Source organism: Furipterus horrens, unplaced genomic scaffold (genome assembly GCF_987537825.1).
Source record: "Furipterus horrens unplaced genomic scaffold, mFurHor1.1.pri manual_scaffold_11, whole genome shotgun sequence".
NCBI classification, from domain to species: domain Eukaryota; kingdom Metazoa; phylum Chordata; class Mammalia; order Chiroptera; family Furipteridae; genus Furipterus; species Furipterus horrens.
The window spans coordinates 84,168,542-84,188,547 of record NW_028327181.1 but is presented as its reverse complement, the minus strand read 5'-3'; the positions used below and the strand labels follow the sequence as shown (position 1 = coordinate 84,188,547).

At 37.3% G+C, this 20,006-nt stretch overlaps 1 protein-coding gene and 1 non-coding gene across 4 annotated transcripts in view; both read right to left on the bottom strand.

Annotated features, from left to right (window-relative positions):
- INTS2 (integrator complex subunit 2) overlaps positions 1–18,820 on the bottom strand; it is a 44,126-nt gene extending 25,306 nt beyond the window's left edge. For 2 of the 3 annotated variants that reach the window (XM_090291703.1, XM_090291705.1), the window contains exons 1-11: positions 18,729–18,820; positions 17,194–17,500; positions 16,384–16,522; positions 14,302–14,404; positions 12,732–12,845; positions 9,825–9,955; positions 9,419–9,592; positions 7,524–7,750; positions 5,751–5,876; positions 1,603–1,674; positions 1,400–1,514 (exon numbers count right to left, since the gene is read on the bottom strand). In XM_090291703.1, coding sequence (XP_090147829.1) covers positions 1,400–1,514; positions 1,603–1,674; positions 5,751–5,876; positions 7,524–7,750; positions 9,419–9,592; positions 9,825–9,955; positions 12,732–12,845; positions 14,302–14,404; positions 16,384–16,522; positions 17,194–17,500; positions 18,729–18,747 — 1,527 coding nt within the window. In that variant the 5' untranslated portion in view covers positions 18,748–18,820. Of the gene's footprint in view, positions 1–1,399; positions 1,515–1,602; positions 1,675–5,750; positions 5,877–7,523; positions 7,751–9,418; positions 9,593–9,824; positions 9,956–12,731; positions 12,846–14,301; positions 14,405–16,383; positions 16,523–17,193; positions 17,501–18,691 lie in introns of all 3 variants that reach the window. The other variant, XM_090291704.1, reaches the window with a different exon arrangement.
- Positions 13,549–13,845, bottom strand: LOC149998666 (signal recognition particle RNA). The gene has a single exon (XR_016507304.1).
- Positions 18,821–20,006: the final 1,186 nt, after the last annotated feature.

Here is a 20,006-nt window from a genome sequence, read left to right as displayed (position 1 = left end):
TATGACGTTATGGGACCTGCTGTATATTTGCATACAACACCATACTCAAAATAAACTCCAAATGTATTAAAAATTTTAACGTAAAACATGAAGCCATAAAAACACTAGAAGAAAATAGAGGTGACCATTTCTATAAACCAAAGGAAAGAAAAACCTTTCAAAGCATAACAGCAAAGTAAGAGAAACAAAAGAAATAATATACTACACACACACAAAAATAGTAATTTCCACATGGCAGAAACAACTGGGTAAAAAAATGAATTGGAACATAATATACTACTCCACTTTTGAAGATACGAAGAATTATAAACTACATCACTGATTTAATAGTAGCTTGTCAAGAAAAAAGGGGGGAACGCACTGCCACGTTACCATGACACAACTGTGAAATGAATCATCCCAGTTCAATGTTGGGTAATTTGTCTTGAAATCAATAAAATATGACAATATAAGGCATAATGCCATATCATTTATATATAAAGAGGCCTTTTGAATCTGTGAAATAAAAATTAAATCATAAAAATACGTAGAGAAAAATTGGGACATTGATAAGTCTTTCATGAAATAAACCAGCCAAAAATTTCACTGTAAACTATAAAAATAACAACATAATAAAAACCAAGTTTCACTAGTAATCAGACAAATACAAAATAAGTGAGACCATTCTCGTCCACCTAATTTTGGTAACGCCAGTGATGTGGGAGCAGAGGAAAACCGTCACCCTCGCTCACTAACGGAAACAGGTAAACTGCTATCATCTTTCCGGGAGATAAGGTGGCAGTACTCATTAAACCTTAACATTATCCTCTTCTTTTACTTAGTAACTGCCTCCTAGAACTTTATCCTAAGGAAATAACACAAAAAGCATTTGAAGATATATTATACATGTACCTGTGTATATATTTACATAAATAAGGCTTTTTAAGCTAAGCGTGTTTTCCAAAACTATAAAACTGATATGGCAAGAAAGGATTCATTAAGAAAGGCATGATTGGTCCATGTCATGGACTACTAAAGAGTCATTAATAATACTGTATTAGAATACTTGCTATGAGGAATCGTTCAACATATAGTACTAAGTTCTTTAAAATTATAAAATATGTATGTCAATTTAAGGTAAGAACAGATACCAGAATGTTGACAATAACTATATTTGATCTCTCTGAACAACAGAAGTATATTTTTCTCTTCTTTTCTGTGTTTTCCAAGCTTTCTACACTGAACATCTATTATTCTGGTAAATAAATATTTTCATAATTTAATCTTTCTAAGAGTTCCTGATAAAATTTCAAACTATTAAGCTAAAATTATTTCAAAATGAAAATCTATTTACTTTACACTACAAGAAAATGCCCAGCTAAGAAACACCTTCTTTAGAAAGAAGATAAAAGAAAATTACCTTCATGCCCAAAGTGGAACAGACCAGGTCAATGATAGCACTGAGCTGGTTGCTATGAAAGTACATGGCGACCAGTAACAACATCTCCCCAAAAGAAGCAGAGACACCGGAAGTACTGTTGAAACAGAAAAGAAAACGTGAATTTCCAAACAGAGGACAAGTGAAACGTACTCAGCTCACTGAAACAAATGAAGTCACCTTACCTCTCAAAATAGGCTTCTTCTTTTATCATCCAACTTAGCCACACCACCATTAGCTGTTCCTGTTCGGGTGTACTGTATAAAACATACCAGAATGTCACCGGTTTAACTTAGATATGCTAGCATAAGAATATGAAAGCATTCTGAAATTATTTTAGGTAGAAGTTATTTTTTCCTTCCCTATTTTAAAATATCAATTCAAATTAATAGCGTATTGAAGATATGAAGTCGTTCTAGAGACGAAGAATGAGGACCTATGCTTTTCTTCAAGAATTTAAATAATGAAAAATCTCTCAGAGGTCTTAGTTATTACATTTGCAAGTTGGAGAGAGTGAACATCTCACACTCCTTGAAAGAGCAAAGGCCCTTTGAGATTAAAATGTTTTTTTTTTTTAATGTATTAACAGTCGATATTTATCACATATAGAAAAAAAAATTTAGTGTTAAAACTCAATCATCAGGAAGTCAAAAACTTCCCTGGCTGGTGTGGCTCAGTGGATTGAGTACTGGTTTGCAGACCAGAGGGTTGCTAGTTCGATTCCCAGTCGGGGTGCATGCCTGGGTTGTGGGCTAGGTCCTCGGATGAGGGCATGTGGAGGCAACCACACATTGATGTTTCTCTCCCTCTCTTTCTCTCTCCCTTCCCCTCTTTCTAAAAATAAATAAAATCTTAAAAAAAAAAAGTCACAAACTCAGTACTAGGATAGTAACAACTTAGTCCATCTTCTACCTGGAAAATGAAATTTAACTTATAAAAACATTTTGAGAATTTCAAATTGCAGAAAAATAAGTGATCAGTACTCAAAAAGAGAAAAAATAGAAAAGAGACAGCCACTGCTCATGAGATATGTAAAATGGTTATAAAAATATACCAACAATGACTTTTAAAGGAAATTCCTAGATTTGGATTGAAAGGTACAAGTTAACTTTGACTTTTGAAAATAATTTTCATTGATCTCCTACTTCATTGTAGTATATATGGGAAAAATAAAAAGCAACTGAAAAGCCTGCTACCCCAAGCTAAGAAAATTTAAGAGGTCATTCTCAATCATACCTAAATCATTTCACTAATAAAAGACAGTGTTATGCCCTGGCTGGTGTGGCTCAGTGGACTAAGTGCTGGCCTGGTCAGGGCACATGCCTGGGTTGCAGGCCAGATGCTCAGTTGAAGGCATGCAGGAACTGATGTTTCTCTCCCTCTCTTTCTCCCTCCCTTCCCCTCTCTCTAAAAATAAGTAAACAAAATCTTGAAAAGTCAGTGTTACGAAGTAGAAAGACTGCACCCATTAGAGCCTGTAAGAGTGACCTCAGTAGTAATCCCATCTATGCTGATTACTGGTAGTGTGATCCTGAACAACAAATTTAAATAACCTTTCTGAACTTTAGCTTTCCCCCCTATAAAATACAGATTTAAAATACCCACCTTACAGAAATAATGAGAATTGGGTATGTTTAGAAATTACTTCAGGTAAAAAGAAAAGAAAGAACTTCATTTCATTTACCTAATTTCATATCTTCCTGAATCTCCACTTAAACAACATTAAAAGGATTTTCTTTTTTTTTTAAAGATGTAATTTATTTCTAGAGAGAAGGGGAGGGAGAAAGAGGGAGAGGAACATCAATGTGCGTTTGCCTCTCGCATGCCCCCAGTGAGGACCTGGCCCGCAAGCCAGGCAAGAGCCCTGACTGGTAATCGAACCAGCGCCACACCAGTCAGGGCTAAAGAGATTTTCTTTAAAAAATAAATAAATATATTAAGATGATGATGAGGAACACCACCACAAAAAACTGAAAGCTAGAGTATAGATGGATGAGTGATAACTGACTTCACAGCCCGGAGAAAGCAAAATATTAAACTTCCAGAAGGAAAAAACAATCCACTTGATACCACAGCATCCCCAAAGGGTTCAGAAATAGCTCCAGGTAGTCCTGTGAGTGAGAGCTAAGACAGAGACTAAATTTTAAATGTTGACCTTCTATACGAAGAGCAGACCTCCAAATCACCTCCTCCATTCTATACCACTAGATGAATCCCCACCCCCCAATAAGAGAAAACTGGAGATTCATATCCTGGAAATGGTATAAGAGGCTGTTTCAGAACAAGGGACGACGAGAGATCCATGGAGCAACATTCAGAAGGCGGGAGAATTAAGTGAGTAACTATACTGCAGGCTGAGGCTTTTTAACTTTATTTATAGGTTTCTTGTCGGACCTTCACACTCCAGGCAAGACAACAGCCTTCTCTAAGACTCTGATAAGCCCGAGAGTTTCCCCAAGACCCATCTATGCGTTTAGAAGTTCTAATCTGCTTTTAAGGTTCCTACCCTTAAATGTGAATAGACAATCAAGAATTTTCTAACCCCTGGGGTAAAAAAGCTCCTAACATGAAAAATAAGGACCAAAAAGAAAAATAAAAGGCAGAAAAGAAGAAACTTAAGAGAAATGAAAGCAGTATAAATAAAATCCCATGAAAAATATCAGAGAAACCATGCCACCATGAAGCAGCAGGCACTAAACAGAAGGAACAGAGAACAAAAAAAAACTCTTAGAAATTAAAAACTATGACAACAAACTCACAACAATCAACAGAACCTAAAAAAAAACCTAAGCTAACAACCAGAATAGGAACTTACATACACGACCCATGGACATGAACTAAGGGGGATGGGATTGCTGGAGGGAAGGGGGCTACTGAACACAGGCGAGCAAAGGGAAACAAAATTTGGACAACTCTAACAGCATAATCAATAAAATATACTAAAAAAAAAAAATTTAAAACAAAACAGAGCGCCAACCTGCGAACCTAAGGGTCACCATTTGATTCCCAGTCAGGGCACATGCCTGGGTTGCAGGCCAGGTCTCCAGTTAGGGCGCACGAGAAGCAACCACACATTGATGCTTCTCTCCCTCTCTCCCTCCCATCCCCTCTCTCTAAAATTAAATAAATAAAATCTTTTAAAAAATAAAAACTAAGTAGAATTAGAAGATAACGTTGAGAGCAAATCTTAATAGGTAGAATGAGCAGTATTTTTCTGGAGTGATGAAAATGTTCTAAAATTAGATGGTGCTGATGGCTGTGATAACTCCCTAAGTATATTTAAAACTATTGAATTATACACTTTAAAACTGGTGAATTTTATGTCATGTAAATTGTCTCTCAATAAAGCTGATTTTCAAAAAGGAGAACAAGCCCTGGCTGGGTAACTCAGTTAGTTAGAGCATGGTCCCGACACGACAAGGCTGCGGATATGGTAGGACACATACAGGAGTCAACCAATGAATGCATAAACAAGTGGAACAATAAACTGATGTTTCTCTCTCTCTCTCTCTCTCTCTCTCTCTCTCAAAAAAAATCAATAAATTAAAATAAATAAATAAACTTAGTTTGGTATATATGAAGCACATGGTTACTACAAACCAAAAATATTCCAGAGATCCACAAAAAATAGAAAGAAATCCAAACACAACACTACAGAGTCAACAACATACAAAAGAAGAGAGCAAGAGAATAAGAAAGGGACGGAGAACTACAAAACCACGAGAAAACAATTAATAAAATGGCAACATCTGCATACCTATCAATAATTACATTAAATGTAAATGTATTAAATGCTTGATTCAAAACACAAAGGGATAAAGAAGTGGTGCATATATACACCACTTGGAATATTACTTGGCCATAAAAAAGAATGAAGTCTTACCATTTGCAACAACATGAATGAATCTAGAGGGTATTGTACTAAGAACAATAGGTCAGAGAAAGACAAATACCATATGATTTCACTTATATGTGGGATCTAATAAACAAAATAAATGAGCGAGCAAGACAGAAGCAAACTCATAGACGCAGAGAACAAACTGATGGTTGCCAGATGTGTAAAAAAACATGAAGGGATTAAAAAGTACAAAGTGGCAGTTACAGAATAGTTACGGGAATGTAAAGTACAGCTTAGGGAATATAGTTAATAACACTGTAATAATTATATGTGATGTCAGGTGGGTACAAGACTTATTAAAGGGATCACTAAAAGTTAAAAAATGTGTAACCAGTATGCTATACTCCTGCAACTAATACAATATAGACTGTCAGCTGATAACTGAAATTTGTAAAAATTAAGAAAGAAACAAAAATAAAGCAACCGAGAAAGCACCTGACAAGTGTGGAAAAGGCCAGCAGCATGCAAAAGGAAAGTGACACAAAGCGGACCCCAGCTGGTGTGGCGGGAGGACGGCTTGTCATCAGCTGCAGCAATTGTTCAGCTTCTTCCTCCGTTGGTCTGAAAGAGGAATACATTATTACACTTTACTGTCTTTACTTGAGGAAAGGGAAAAGAAAAAGGGACTTCCCAGCAGGTTAACCATTCCGATACAAATTTTGAGTTTTGTAATAATACCTCACTAGTTATAAAATCTTTAACATCTTAAGTGGTCAAAAGCAAAACCGTTGAGTTTCCAACCAGTGTTCTTCCTCAGACACAAATACAGGCAGCGCTCACTTTGCATGATAGTGTAGAAGCATAAAAATAACCACACAAGCTCAAACTCTGCACCACATTCTTAATAATCAATGGGAATATTTCACCTGTTCCATGACCTTTAAATTTTTTTGTCAAAACATTAAAAACTCTTTTGTCAGTTGTAATGCCTGGGGAAATTAAAAAATAGTACAACTAATATTTATAGAGCACTCTATAATTGAAAATATTAGACTCATTGGGAATTAAAGTATTTTCTTTGTGAAAAAACAAACGAACTATCAATAGCTTAAACAGCTTTTGTCTTCTTCTTATTTTAAAATGTGCAATACCCTCCTCTAAGTTTGGACTAGCTTCCAACATTTTATCTTCTGTACTTTCAGTCCTGAAATAGCTGAGAGTCCCTTTCACGTGAAGATTTTGGCTGGTATCACCTCCTCAGAAACTTCATCCTTTTTGTCACAATCACGCTCCTCATTTGTGCTGACAAGTTCTCCCTCCCTAAGTTCATCTGGCTACATGTCTAGCTCTCCCACACCGCCACGGTGTTCGTCTTCTCACGAGTCAGCTATTTCTCCTGTTCGCTGTGGTACAGGTCACTTCCACCATTTCCACTTGTTGGTTCTTTGCTTCACTTTTATCTTTACTGGCTAATTCCCTCTTTCAGTTACCCACAGGGGTTTATCACTGATAAGGAGACAATAAAACTATCTACCTTGCTATCTATCCACAAACTGTGTAACGGATGTGTGGTGACCAACTGCTAACAGATTAATAAAAAACCAATGCAATTGGCCACTCATCATGATGTACATGTTATTACACAGTGATCTGTGGCTTAAAGAGCTCTCAGCAATGTGGGAGGTTTACACAATGACGTGGCTAATGTATCATGTAACTGATACATTAGATGTTGATGGAATGGTGATATTTAACAAAACAGTGGTGACGAATTCCTCTGCATCAAAGACGTGCAAAGTGTAGACTGTGTAAAACAGTTGAGGATGTTATTGAAAAGGATACAGTGCACTGACTAAATAATACACCTTGTGCTTAATAATCATATCATACCAATTTTAAACAATTTATGATCTCATTTGTAATGGGAAACATAGGAGAGATTTACTTCAACTAGCTGCATGAACTAGATAAAGGACCACTCACAGATCGTTCATTATATCCATGTCAAGCTGTGGTGAAATCATAAGTTTCTTAAATGGCTCCGGCCCATCCCTTATTTACATAATTATATTTACAATTAGACCAAAACAGATAGATACATCCCAGCTAGGGATGTTTCGCCTTAGGTCTTCATTCTTGATATAGGCCAGCCCACTAAGCCCAACAGAAAACCCAAATCCTCAGGATAAAAGGCCTTTGGCTCACTTTCTTGGTATTGGAAACAAGAAGTAAAATGATAAGAAGGTAAATTATCAAATTATTGAATACTTGAGTCCAGCGATCCCCATCAAAGCACAGTACAGACGTAAGAGTGCACTGGCTTTCACAACATGCTCTTCTTTCAGCCCCGAACACACAGACACATTGGGCTCCATCTCCACATCAGCTTCTTCCCCAATGCGGGTACTTCTTACTGTGGGGAGAATGCCCATCAACTCCAGAAGAAGCTGCCTTCTCATTTGCCAAAGGACAGAACTACTGGTCTCTCTTTTTCTCTGTAAGAAATACGTACCACAAAAAGAAGAAAGCATGAAGCACATAGTAAGTCAAAAGGCAGCTCAAACAAAGCTCCCCAGTTAAACACTTGAGATTAACCCCTTTAAGGTGGCTGTCATAACTGCAGAATTTCATTTTAACCGATCGAGAAAACTCAAAATTCACTGGTTCATTTTAAGAATATTCTATTCACTCTAATTGGGATTGGTTGTACAGAAAATACTAATTATATACAATTTGAGGTGTGAAATATCATTTAAATTGTACTTTCAAATACATAATGACTAATGGAGTCATGTGGTATCGTAGAAAGTAATATTTTGGAGACACAAGATCTGGGATTTAAACAACAGCTCTGCTATTAAGTACTGTTATACACATGAGTTAAACTCTCTGAACCCCAATTTCCTAATGACAAGGAAATGAGTATTTTATTAATAATATTTAACTCCCGGGGCTGTTGTACAATAGGAATTTATAAGTCTATCACCTCCACGCTTTTTCGGGCAGGGATAATGTCTTAGTCATCCTTGGCAGGCCCTATCATTGTGCCTGACATACAGCAAGCACTCAATTTCTGTTAAACAGAAGAATGAGTAAACAAACAGATAATACATATAAAGCAGATCAAACTGTAAGGGACTAGGTAAATGTTAGTTATTATTTTGAGTGTTTCCAAGTAAAATATGATAAACCTGCTTTAATAATAGCATTAAGTTCAAATAAGGAAAGTTTATTGCACACCAAGGACTATTACATAGAAGGTGCTCAGCAGGGTGCCTAACATACACAAGGTACACAGTGAATGTTACCTTCCTCTTTAAAAGCAAAGCTTAAAATTAGTTTTCAAATGGGCTAGAAATAAAGCAAAACTCAGATGCAGAACTTATTTGATGACCTACAGCAGCAGTTCTCATGAGTCTTACCTAGAACCCTGAAGATTCTCAAAGACTTTCAGGGGCTCCAGAAAGTCAAAATAAGTCCTTAATAACACTATCACATTATCTGCCTTTTTTTTACCATTGTTTTCTCACAGGGTACAGTGCAGTTTTCCAAAGGCCATTAAGCTAGGCATTAAAGAAATTTGCAAAAATATAAAACACGACCACTCTTCTCACTAATTTTTTTTTTTTTTTTTTTTTTTTTTTTTTACTTTAGAAAATATGGCTGCCCTGGCTCAGATGGCTGGAGCATCATCCTGTAACTGAAAGGTTGCGGGTTTGATTCTCAGTCAGGGCATATGCCTAGTTTGCAGGTTTGATTCTTTCCCGGGTAGCAACCTGTCAATGTTTTTCTCTCACATTGATGTTTTTCTCTCCCTTCCCCTCTCCCTAAAAGTAATTTAAAAATTTCCTCAGATGAGGACTTTTTTAAAAAATGTGTAAAAATATATATATGGCTATATTTTCCTTAAAAATAAAATACTCATACTTAATGGTATTAATAGTATTTTAAAATAATATTTCAACTATTTCAATTTTCATTTCTAATATGATAAATATGAATAAATAAAAGCACATAAACAACAGCTCTTTGGTATCCTCAATAATTTTTTAAAATGTTAGGAGAGTCCTGAGACTAAGAAGTTTAAGAACCACTGATCTAATGACATCATTCTAAAAGTGTTTCTTCCTATTTTACTGATTGCCAAAATATTTATCCCTCACCTGCTGTCCATTTCGGATAAAAGTTCCAAACCAAGTTCGGACTTTCGCATTTGTTCCAAGAAGCAAACCACTAACAAAACAAACCAAGTCACTCACTCCATCTTCACTAACTTCATTTTTAGTATGATCCAATGTCAAAGCTACTCCAAGGCCTGGCAAGTGACATTCTTCCACCTAACACAGCAAAGAAAACAAATTAAACTCAGTATCTTAAAGAAAAGGGCCCGGATGCTTCAGAATCCAAAGCCTCCGAAGTTTAGACAAGATGTATCACAAAACATAAAAACCAAGGAGAGGAAAGTAATACAACCAATACATATAATTACAATTCATTCTAAAACCATCTTGAGGAAAGTTCCTGGTCTTACTATAAAGCCTTTCATCTCATGAAGATAAGATCTCTTACCACCATGCCTCGGACTTTGAGGGCTTGAGAAGGATTCATTTTACATAAGAAGCGTAAGGCATCTGTCCTGCGCCTCCCTCCAAGACTTTCTTCATCTTGTCGTTCTCCATTTTTGATCAGGCCCCTACAAACTGAATAGTGAATGGCCTCTATTACTTTAAGCTTTGTAAGTAAACTGTTAGAAAAAAAAACTTCAGCCTTGAGAATCAATCATTTATGTAGATTAGACACCATAGAAGAAAAAGATTAGGAAACTTGAAAGCATAGCAATAAAAACTGGTCAAAATTAAGCAAAGAGTGAAGAGACTTAAAAATGCACAGTGACCTGCGGGACAATATCAAACAGTCAAACATACTTGTAATTAGAGTCTCAAAAAGAGAAAGGAAATAGAAGACAAAAATATTATTTTTCCAAATTTGATGAAAATTATGAACCAAGAAACTCAATGAGTTCCACTGATAAAGAGAAAATCTTAGCCAGAAGAAATAAAATTTAAAAAAAATAAAGTATCCAGAGGGAAAAAACAAACATTAGGTACAGAGGAACAGAGATAAAATCACCACAGAAAATAGAGACATCCGCAAGAGCTAAAAGAAAATATCAAGCTAAAATTTTATACCCAATATCTTTCAAAAATGAAAGCAAAATGAATTGTTTTTTTCCAGATTAAAAAAACGCCCTGAGCCCTGGCTGCTGTGGCTCAGTGGACTGAGCGTCGGCCTGCGAGCCAAGTGTCACTGGTTCGATTCCCCGTCAGGGCACATGACTAGGTTGCACATCAGGTCCCCAGTTGGGGGTGTGAGTGAGAGGCAACCACACAGTGATGTTTCTCTGTTTCTCTCCCTCTCTTTCTCCTTTTCCCTCTTTCTAAAATAAATAAACAAACAAATAAATAAGTAAACTATTTCAAAAAAAAAAAAAAAAAGCCCTGGCTGGTGTGGCTCAGCGGATTGAGTGCTGGCCTACAAACTGAAAGGTCACAGGTTCACTTCGCAGTCAGGACACATGCCTGGGTTGTGCTCCAGTCTCTAGTTGGGAGCATGCAAGAGGCAACCAATCGATGTAGCTCTCTCACATTGATGTTTCTCTCCCTCTCTTTCTTCCTCCCTTCTGCTCTAAAAGTAAATAAAAAAACAAAACCCTTGGGAAATTTGTTACCAGCAAACCTGAACTATAAGACATGTTTTAAAAAAGTTCTTCAAGCTAAAGGGAAATTATAACAGATGGAAATGTAGAGCTACAAAAAGGAATGAAGAGTACCAAAAAATGATAAATGTGGATAAAGAAAAACTTTTTTCTCTTACATTTTTAAAGTCTTCAGGATATAATTAACTCTTTAAAGCAAAAGTACTCAAAATGAACTCTTGAGTTTGATAACACGTGTAGAAGTAAAAATCTATGACAACAATGACACAAAGGACAGGAGGGATAAATAGAAGTACAGCACATTATATGTGAAGAGTTATAAAATCATTTGCAAGTAGATTGCCATAACTTAAAGATGAGTACTGTAAACCCTATAAACATATATACATACAAACATAAATAAATGCAAAGAAAACAATGAAGGATAGCTAATAAGACAGCAGTGAGAGAAAATGCAATCGTAAATGATTTCAACCCAAATAAAGGAGAAGGAGAAAACAGGGAACAAACAGAAAACAAACAGCAAGATGACAGATTTACATCTAACCACCACGATAATCACATTAAATAATCTATGTAAATAATCTAAATAGGCCAATTAAAAGGGCAAACTGTCACTGAATTTTTTTAAAAACCTACCCACCAAGAAGAAACCCACCTTAAATATAAAGAAACCAATTTTAAAAATTTTTAATGGAAACACATATATACCATGCAAATATTAACTGAAAGAAAGATGATGTAGCTGTATTAATATCAGATAACAGACTTTAAAAGAAGGATTATTACCAGGGAAAAGAAGGACATTTTATAATGAAAAAAAAAAAAAAAAAAGGCTCAATTCATCAAACAGATTTAACAATCTTAAATGTACATGGACCCAATAACAGCTTCAAAATACATGAAGCAAAAACAGACCAACTAAAGGAGAAATACACAAACCCACAAATGTCTGGAGACATCAACACCTTTCTCTCAGTAACTGATAGAACAAGTACACAGAAGATCAGCAAGGACACAGCTTCTAAAGGGCTTTTACATATCATGTGATACTCAATGAATATCTTAGAAATGTAAGGAAAATATAATCGATATCTCCATTTTACAGATGAGAAGCTGAATATCTTCATGGAAATCACATACAGAGGAAGTGACAAATCCAGAAACTATAATCCCCAACCAAGTCCAGTGCTTTTGCCTCCTTAGCTCCCAATTCACAAATTACCTTGCTCAATAAATGTTTTTATTTTTAGGTCACTCAGATCTAAACAATAATTTTCAATCACTAGTAGTTTGGAATAGATGTCAAAATTTCAGTTGATTTTTCCCAATTTCTACCCTATACTTTCCTGCAAACTGATAGCAATAGGCCTAAAAAACAAAGGTCTCGTAGCTGGTGTTTCTTATGACATACACCTTGCACTGATGGCTCTCTGGCTATTTCACAGATGTATGTCTTCTCTACCCTTTGCTTCCCTGAACATAGGAAGTGTATCTTCTAGTTCTTTGGTATTTTTTGCTGTCCTATTACAGCAATGGCAAAACATTTTCATGCTATGTACTCACTGTACTTAAAACTGTTAATCTCAAAACAATTTTGAAATCTCTAAACTCAATATTTCTATAATTAGTACTCACTAATAAACTTCCAAAAGACCAAATATCAAATAAAGCCCCATAAATATTTCTTATTAGCTCAAAAATAGGTCCTTACATGCCTAAGTAAATCTCTTCATATCCCACTTTTAAATTATATTTACCTTCATTGAAACTGTCAGGAACATTGGCCACCAACAGACACAAGAACCAGGCCCCATTTCTAACATGTAGCAGGGCTTCAGCTACATCAACTATAGGAAGCAGGGAAGGGAGCTCTAGGAGAAAACAAAGTCACTGTTACTACGACGGAGTGCTATTTCATTGTACTTGACGTTTCAGTGATATCACTTATGAGCAAGTAAATTAAGGCATTTTATTTTCATAGTCTAGAGCTGAACTGACTAGTAGGACAGCCACCACCACATGTGGCTATTAAAATTTAAATTAAATAAAATTTTAAAATAGTTTAGTTCCTCAGTCATATTAGCCACATTTCAAGTAACCTATAATCACATGTGGCTTGTGGCTACTGTATTAGCACAACACAGGACACTGCCACCACTACAATGCTGGTCAAAGAGTTATTTTCATTAAAAATCTTCTTTGCATTTTTATGTCCCGCTATCTTTATTTATTTTTTTTAATAGTAGTATGTACACTACCCACCAGTGAAGTCAGGCGGTCTGCTATGTGCAAAAATAATGCTGGGGAATAACAACTTTTAAAAATAAAATCCTGAGCCCTGGCTGGTGTGGCTCAGTGGACTGAGTGGCAGCCTGTGAACCAATGGGTCGCCGGCTCTGTTTCCAGTCGGCACAGGCCTGGGTTGCGGACCAGGTCCCTCAGTTGGGGGCCGGAGAGAGGCAACCACACTTTGACGTTTCTCTCCCTTCCCCTCTCTCCCAAAGAATAAATAAAAATTAAAAAATAAAATAAAATAAAAATAAAAATAAAATCCTGAAAAGGGAAGTTAAATAAAAGAGGCCAGAACTCCTCAGATGCCCAAGCAGAACTTGTGGCATTACTCGCAGGTGCAGTTCCACCACTGCCCATCATGGGAAGTCTGACCTGCTCTGTGTTCAGCCTGGGTTGGGTCCCCACTCCTTAAACAATCTGGTACCCCGGACTCTCCCAGGAGCCCCACGCTGGTGCCAGGCCCAGTGTGGATGCCTATTTTACGCAGAGCTATATTTCCGAACCCTCAGGGACCCATGATCCCCTGGCCTCAGCCTCCCCAGGAGCTGGGATTATAGGCAACCTGCCACTGAGCCCAGCTATCATCTACCTTTAAATCTGCTCATACAAACCTATTGTAAAACTAGCTCTACTCCCATCACTCACTTAATAATATGAAATATTTTATTTTAACTTTTGACAAAAGTGGGGTTTTAATCTATTAACCATTTTGCTCTTTGCTTTTCTTTTTTTTCATTTTAATATATTGTGAACATTTTCCCAAATCATTAAATTTCTTCAACTACACCATTTTGATGGCTGTATAATATTCCACACTCTGGAATATAATTTACTTAATCACTGTCCTACTGTTAGTCATTTTTAAAAATTAATTTATTGTTGTTCTATTACAGTTGTCCCATTTTTCCCCCATTGCTCTCCCCCGATTAGTCATTTTTGACTTAACTTTTCGAGGTACATTCCAGGTTAAGAAGTTATATAGTACCATTTAACAAAAAATATAAGTGAAATGTATCTTAGCACTCATGACAGTACCTGCTTGTAAAATACAAAGTACATCTGCAGCTTCTTCTAAATAGACAGGACTCTCAAATAGTTCAGATGACTTGATAAAAAATTCTCCACTGGACTCAGATACCTTTCATCAGAAAGAAAAGATGAGCTCTATTAAGTTCAGGTAATTAATTAAATCCCTTACTAATTTTATAATTATTTGTTGAGCTTACACACCATGTTTCTTACTATGTCATTAATACTCATATCCTGCATCAGGCCCTGGCCATGTAGCTCAGTTAGAGCATCTTCCCGATACGCCAAGGTTGCAGGTTTGATCCTGGGTCAGGGCACACACAAGAATCAACCAGTGAATGAATAAATGAGTGGAACAACAAATCAATGTTTCTCTCTCTCTTAAAAAAAAAAAAAAAATTCAAAAAAAATTTTTTAATTAAAAAACATACATATATATACTGCATCAGAATATGCAGTATTCCATAAATTTGAACCAATTTAACCACTTAGCAGTCACATTGATTATTATTCAGACATGGTAGTATGTGGCTCTATAATTTATGCCTATATAAATGTTTGGAGACATCTGGAATTAAAGGTAAGGCAAACCAAAGAAACAGACTAGAAATGCTACCTACATTAAGTCGTAGCTGAGAAAGCCAAAAAACTGTAAATATAACACAATATAACAAATATAAATTTATGTTCAATTCCAAACAAACTGTGAGAAAAACAAAGAATAAAAACTTAGGTTAACAAAACTACTGCCGTGGCTGCTATGGCTCAGTGGATTGAATGCAAGCCTGCAAACTGAAAGGTCGCTGGTTCAATTTCCAGTCAGGGCACATGCCTGTGTTGTGGGCCAGGTCCCCAGTTGGGGGTGTGTAAGAGAAAGCCAATCAATGTATCTCTTGCACACTGATGTTTTTTCCCCTCTCTTCCTCCCCCCCCTCCTCTCTAAAAGTAAATATATAAAATCTTTTAAAAAATTTTTTTAAGAAAAGTACTAATTTTGAAAATTTCCTATAGTAGTTTCATCACCACATTTCCCATATGCTAAAGAGTATTGAACGGAAAAGTTGGGAACCTCCCATAAAAGAAAGGTCACTTATTTTATTAGAGCAGTCAAGTGAGGTATAAAGAAAAAGACATGAAAAAATATTGGCTGAAATTAAAGACTGTCAGTATAGTATAAAAGAGTAGAAAAAAATAATTGTAATAGAAATAAATTTTGTAAATATTTGTAACCTATCTTAAAAACCATCTAAAACTGATAAACCATCCCCATCCCTTAACAACTATTTTATTTGAAAACAGAATTTAGTCTTTTTCCTCCACGATTTATAAAACTAAACTTTATTGATTATAACTTAACTGACCTTGAAATTCTAACAGTAAATAACTTTTGCTCCAAAACTCTGGGCCTCATCTCATTTAAGACATCTTAATATGAAGATCCAACTTAGTTCTTTGCATGGTGGATCCCTGATATTCACAAAGTTAAAATTCAGAGTTTCAATTAACCATAATAACCCCAAAGTCCATGACCTAAAATAATCTATCATTTTGCTGAAATGAGCAATTGAATGGCCATCATTACTGTACAGAAGCAATTCAAATCATCTAGTGAGTGAGGCTAGCCAATGACCCTACATCAATTCAACTTTAATATTCCCTACTCACTGCTATGTAAGAGGTAAATAGTGCTCATTCAGTGTCTGAAGGAACTGGATATATTTTTCAGTTATACATCACATTTTATGGGGGAGTTAAAGATAAGGCAAACTTATATTGTATCCTGGAGGTACTATCAAATTTGGTAATCTTATCTATCAAGAAGCCACTGTATGAACTCCATACAGAAAAAAATTCCTATAAGGGAGAATACAGAAGAGGCATAAATGAAAGAAAAGAGTAACAAGAGAAAGAAAGCTGTTAAGGCAGGCATTCATCCTCCTGAGCCTTTGAAAGGAAAACACTTACAAAACAAACAGAAATAGGTGTAAAGGAGGATGCATCCTGTCTGCTTTCTTGCCTCTTTTTCTACCTTCCTATATGTAGACATCAAATCATGCATACTTTGAGCTGTGATTAAAATAAATGTACCTTGTTCATAATTGCCAACAGCTCACTAAGCACAAGACGCAACCGACGAGGTGAATCACTGTGTTCAAACTCTAACGTCAGTCCATGCTGAAGCTGTGACACCAGGATGCTCTCTCCAGTGCCTCCTCCAAGTTTATGCCTAAATACAGTACAAACGTGTAAAACAACAATTAAGAGAACAGTAGCAAAGAAATAATAGCAGAAAAGTCATGTTTTACTGAAATAATTTACAAAATAATATATGAATTCTTTTCATACATTTCATGAATGTATTACTTCTGAAATACTATTTAGTTTGCCTATTTCAGGAATTTACAACTGATGTAAAGACTCCCATCACAAATGATAGTTAACAGCCACTTCCATTAACAACAGTGGCTCACTACTGGATTCACAATGAGCAGGGAAGAAGAAAACATCTGCCCAGAATTTGAGGGAATCAATATCAGCTTTAAGAAACCTCGCAGGTGATTCCAATAAATCCTTCTGCTCTAGGGGAACTTACTTGTCCCAGTTCTGACCAAGAGTAACTGGCCTGATCAGTTTAGCCTGAATACAATAGTGTATACGTATAATCAAACTTCTCTATACAACATTTTATAATATGGAATTCCAAAGAATTTTAACTATAAATAGAAAAAAAAAAAAAACTCAGTAAAATGCCCTCCAAAGTTTAGACTCTCAATCTTCTCTTTTCTGGAGGAGAACATCGAATAAAAAGCCCAAAAACTCCAAAATATATTTGATTCCTTCTTCTTTGGCAAATCGAAGTAAATAACCCAATGCACATATTGTATAACATAACATTACCTAAGCTGCTGTTCTTTGTTGGCATCCTGCTCCAAGGCATGAAAGTCCACAGACAATAACGCAACAATGGAGTTGACAGCTTCCACTCCAGAGAGAAGGCGAAGGATGAGTTTCTTATCCTGGGCCCAGCTTTGACTCTGGTCAGCAGGAGCACAAAGTGCCATCCGCACCAAGCAGGGCAGGAGAAGTCTTAATTCTGGGTCACTTAGAGATGCCAAACGAACAACATCCACCTTCTGCATTGCCTCAAAAGCAAAAGGGCTTACAAACTGGAGGCTTGTACACTCGGTCATTATCACTGTGGATCCTAATGAGAAAAATAAATAAAGGAGGCGTGTAACTCCCACATGCGAACACCCCTCTTTTTAAATATCCTGAAAAACACGGTCTATCTTTAATAGGCCCCTATGTTGCTAAAGGGTTCCTGACAAAACTAAAGGTTTCCTATGTTTCTACTGCTATCTGGAAAACGAGAAAGAGAGCAGTATATTAATTTTTCTTCTAGCCTTAGGCACCTTCTGTTCTAATACTCTTACTTTGCAAAGGAATATGAAGCAGAGAGATTAAGTAACAAGTCTATGGGAATATTACTGGTTAGCAGCAAAAGCCAAGGCTGAATCCTCATCTCCTATATCCCAGTCCAAGGCTTTCCCCATTACACCAGTCATATGAGTGCCACAAGGTAAAATAAAAATAAATGAATTGCAAAGTCAAGCATGCTCCTCTTCTGCACCTCTTTAGATTCACATGCCTGCCCAACATATGGAAAGAATGGTAGGCTTCTTTCCACCCTCCAACAGTCGGCATTGGTAAATCTCCTCAGTAGCCAAAAGCAATGTCAGATCTGGAGGTCTTAACACTAGCCTATGTACTCTGGGTTAAAAAAGAGAAAAATAAAATTGAAAACAAAACAAAGCAGCTGAGAAGGTGCAATCTGCTATGGGAGAAAAATGAGTCCACTTGGGCACTTCTCTGAGCTCGGGAGAAATGAGGAGGGAAAAAAAGACAGGGACCAGTAAGCCAATGCCATCATGGGTAACAGAGTAACAGTCGTGGGCAGAAACGCCGCTTTGCTTTTAGGCAAGAGGAGTTGGCCTTTTAACAGAGGGGCGGGCTGATGGGGCAGAGGTGCCCGGTGCACTCACACGTCTCGCTCCTGGTGTAACGATAACCAACCAGTCCCTCTGGCTGATAAAAGTCGGGCGGGGTGCCGACAGGGACCGGGGGTCGCGCTGAGGCCTGAGAAGCGGAAGCTTCATACCTTAAGATCTACCCTCCAACCTCCCCGGAGCCCACCCGGATTCCGCGTCCTAGAGGCGGGGCACTGTAGAAATCGACAGCGCGGTCCGAAATTGGGCCTAAGCGATAACCTGGATTCCCAGACCCTAGCTTGTACCCCGAGTAGACCCGGGCACCAAGAGGTCGCTGACGCCGGGATCAATCGGGTCAGCGGTGCGATGGGGGCTGGACAGGGACACCGCACGAGGGCAGAACCCACACTGAAGGGAGCAGAGAGCGGAGGAGACTGTTTCAACCTGCACCCAGCACCTTCATTCATCCCCAGCGTCTGGCTCCCGTCGGCCACCGTACTGGACTGAAGGGCAGAGTGGCTGTGCGAGGAAACCCAGGAACGTCGGCGCTGGGGCAACGGTGCGCGTGCGCGGCCCCGCCCCTTCCTCCCCCGCTGTTTGCCTCGCCCGCTTGCACCTCTCAAGTATGTTTTTAGAATTTAGTGTTACTAGTCCATTATTCCTGATCCTAACAGCTGTGCCATTAGCCCTTTCGAGCTGCAGTCTTGTCGTTACAGGATTATCCCGGCCTTCAAATGACTTAACGTAGGTAAAAGAACTATTAAAGTTGTCCCCGCTATTCTTAGACCGGAACAGACTGTACTCTTCCTTCCATCTCTGCCTAAGCCCTCCCTGCAGCAAAGTTCTAGAATCCTAGGATTCGTAGAATTGAAAAAGTAATGTAACCCCAAGCCTTCTTTCGTTGTCGACCTCACACACAGCACTTCATTTTGGGTTTCTTAAGTTAGGGTCTATAGATCCTTAGAGCGCGATGGATGGGGTTGCAGGAATTCCCTTCAGTCTGCAGAAATTCTGGGTGCTTGGCAGGCCTTCTGAAAAGAGGGTCCAAAACTTTCAACTTCTCAAAAGAGTCCGATCACTCAGAAAGATTAAGAACCACTACTCTGTATTATTCATGCTTTTTCTAGTATCTGGTTCAATCGTAGTGTGTTTAGCACCTTCTGTTTACAAAACATTGTGCTAGGAGCTGGAAACAAAAATATTTGGCATAGAGACAGTGTTTCATACTTTACAGTTTCCAAGGCTTTGACAAAGGGGTGCTCTCTTTTAAAATAAGGTCTGCTTTCGCATGAAAAATAAGCAAAAGAAGGAAACTAATATGTGTTGCAGCGTTTCTCAAACTTTTTCCACCTGACCCACAGTAAAACATTTGAAATTGTGCATCAGAACACACATATGCATATACACACACATCTAAATGGAAATAAACGTCAATAATACACAGAGTACATGTTATATATTCGATTTCAAGTTGGTGGTCACTGCACACAAATTGATTTCACAACTACAATATTGTTATTTTTAAACTGGTATTTCTTAAGGACTTATTTATTGAACACTTGCTAGGCACTAGTACTTTTATATCTATTATCTGATTTAGTTCTCTGAGGTGGGTAATAATGTGCTCCCTTTTTAAGTTGTGGAAATTGAGATTGAGAGAGGTTAAGCAATTTAATCTCCCTGGATGCTTATTTCACAGGAAGGCTAGGAAGGGAATTGGGG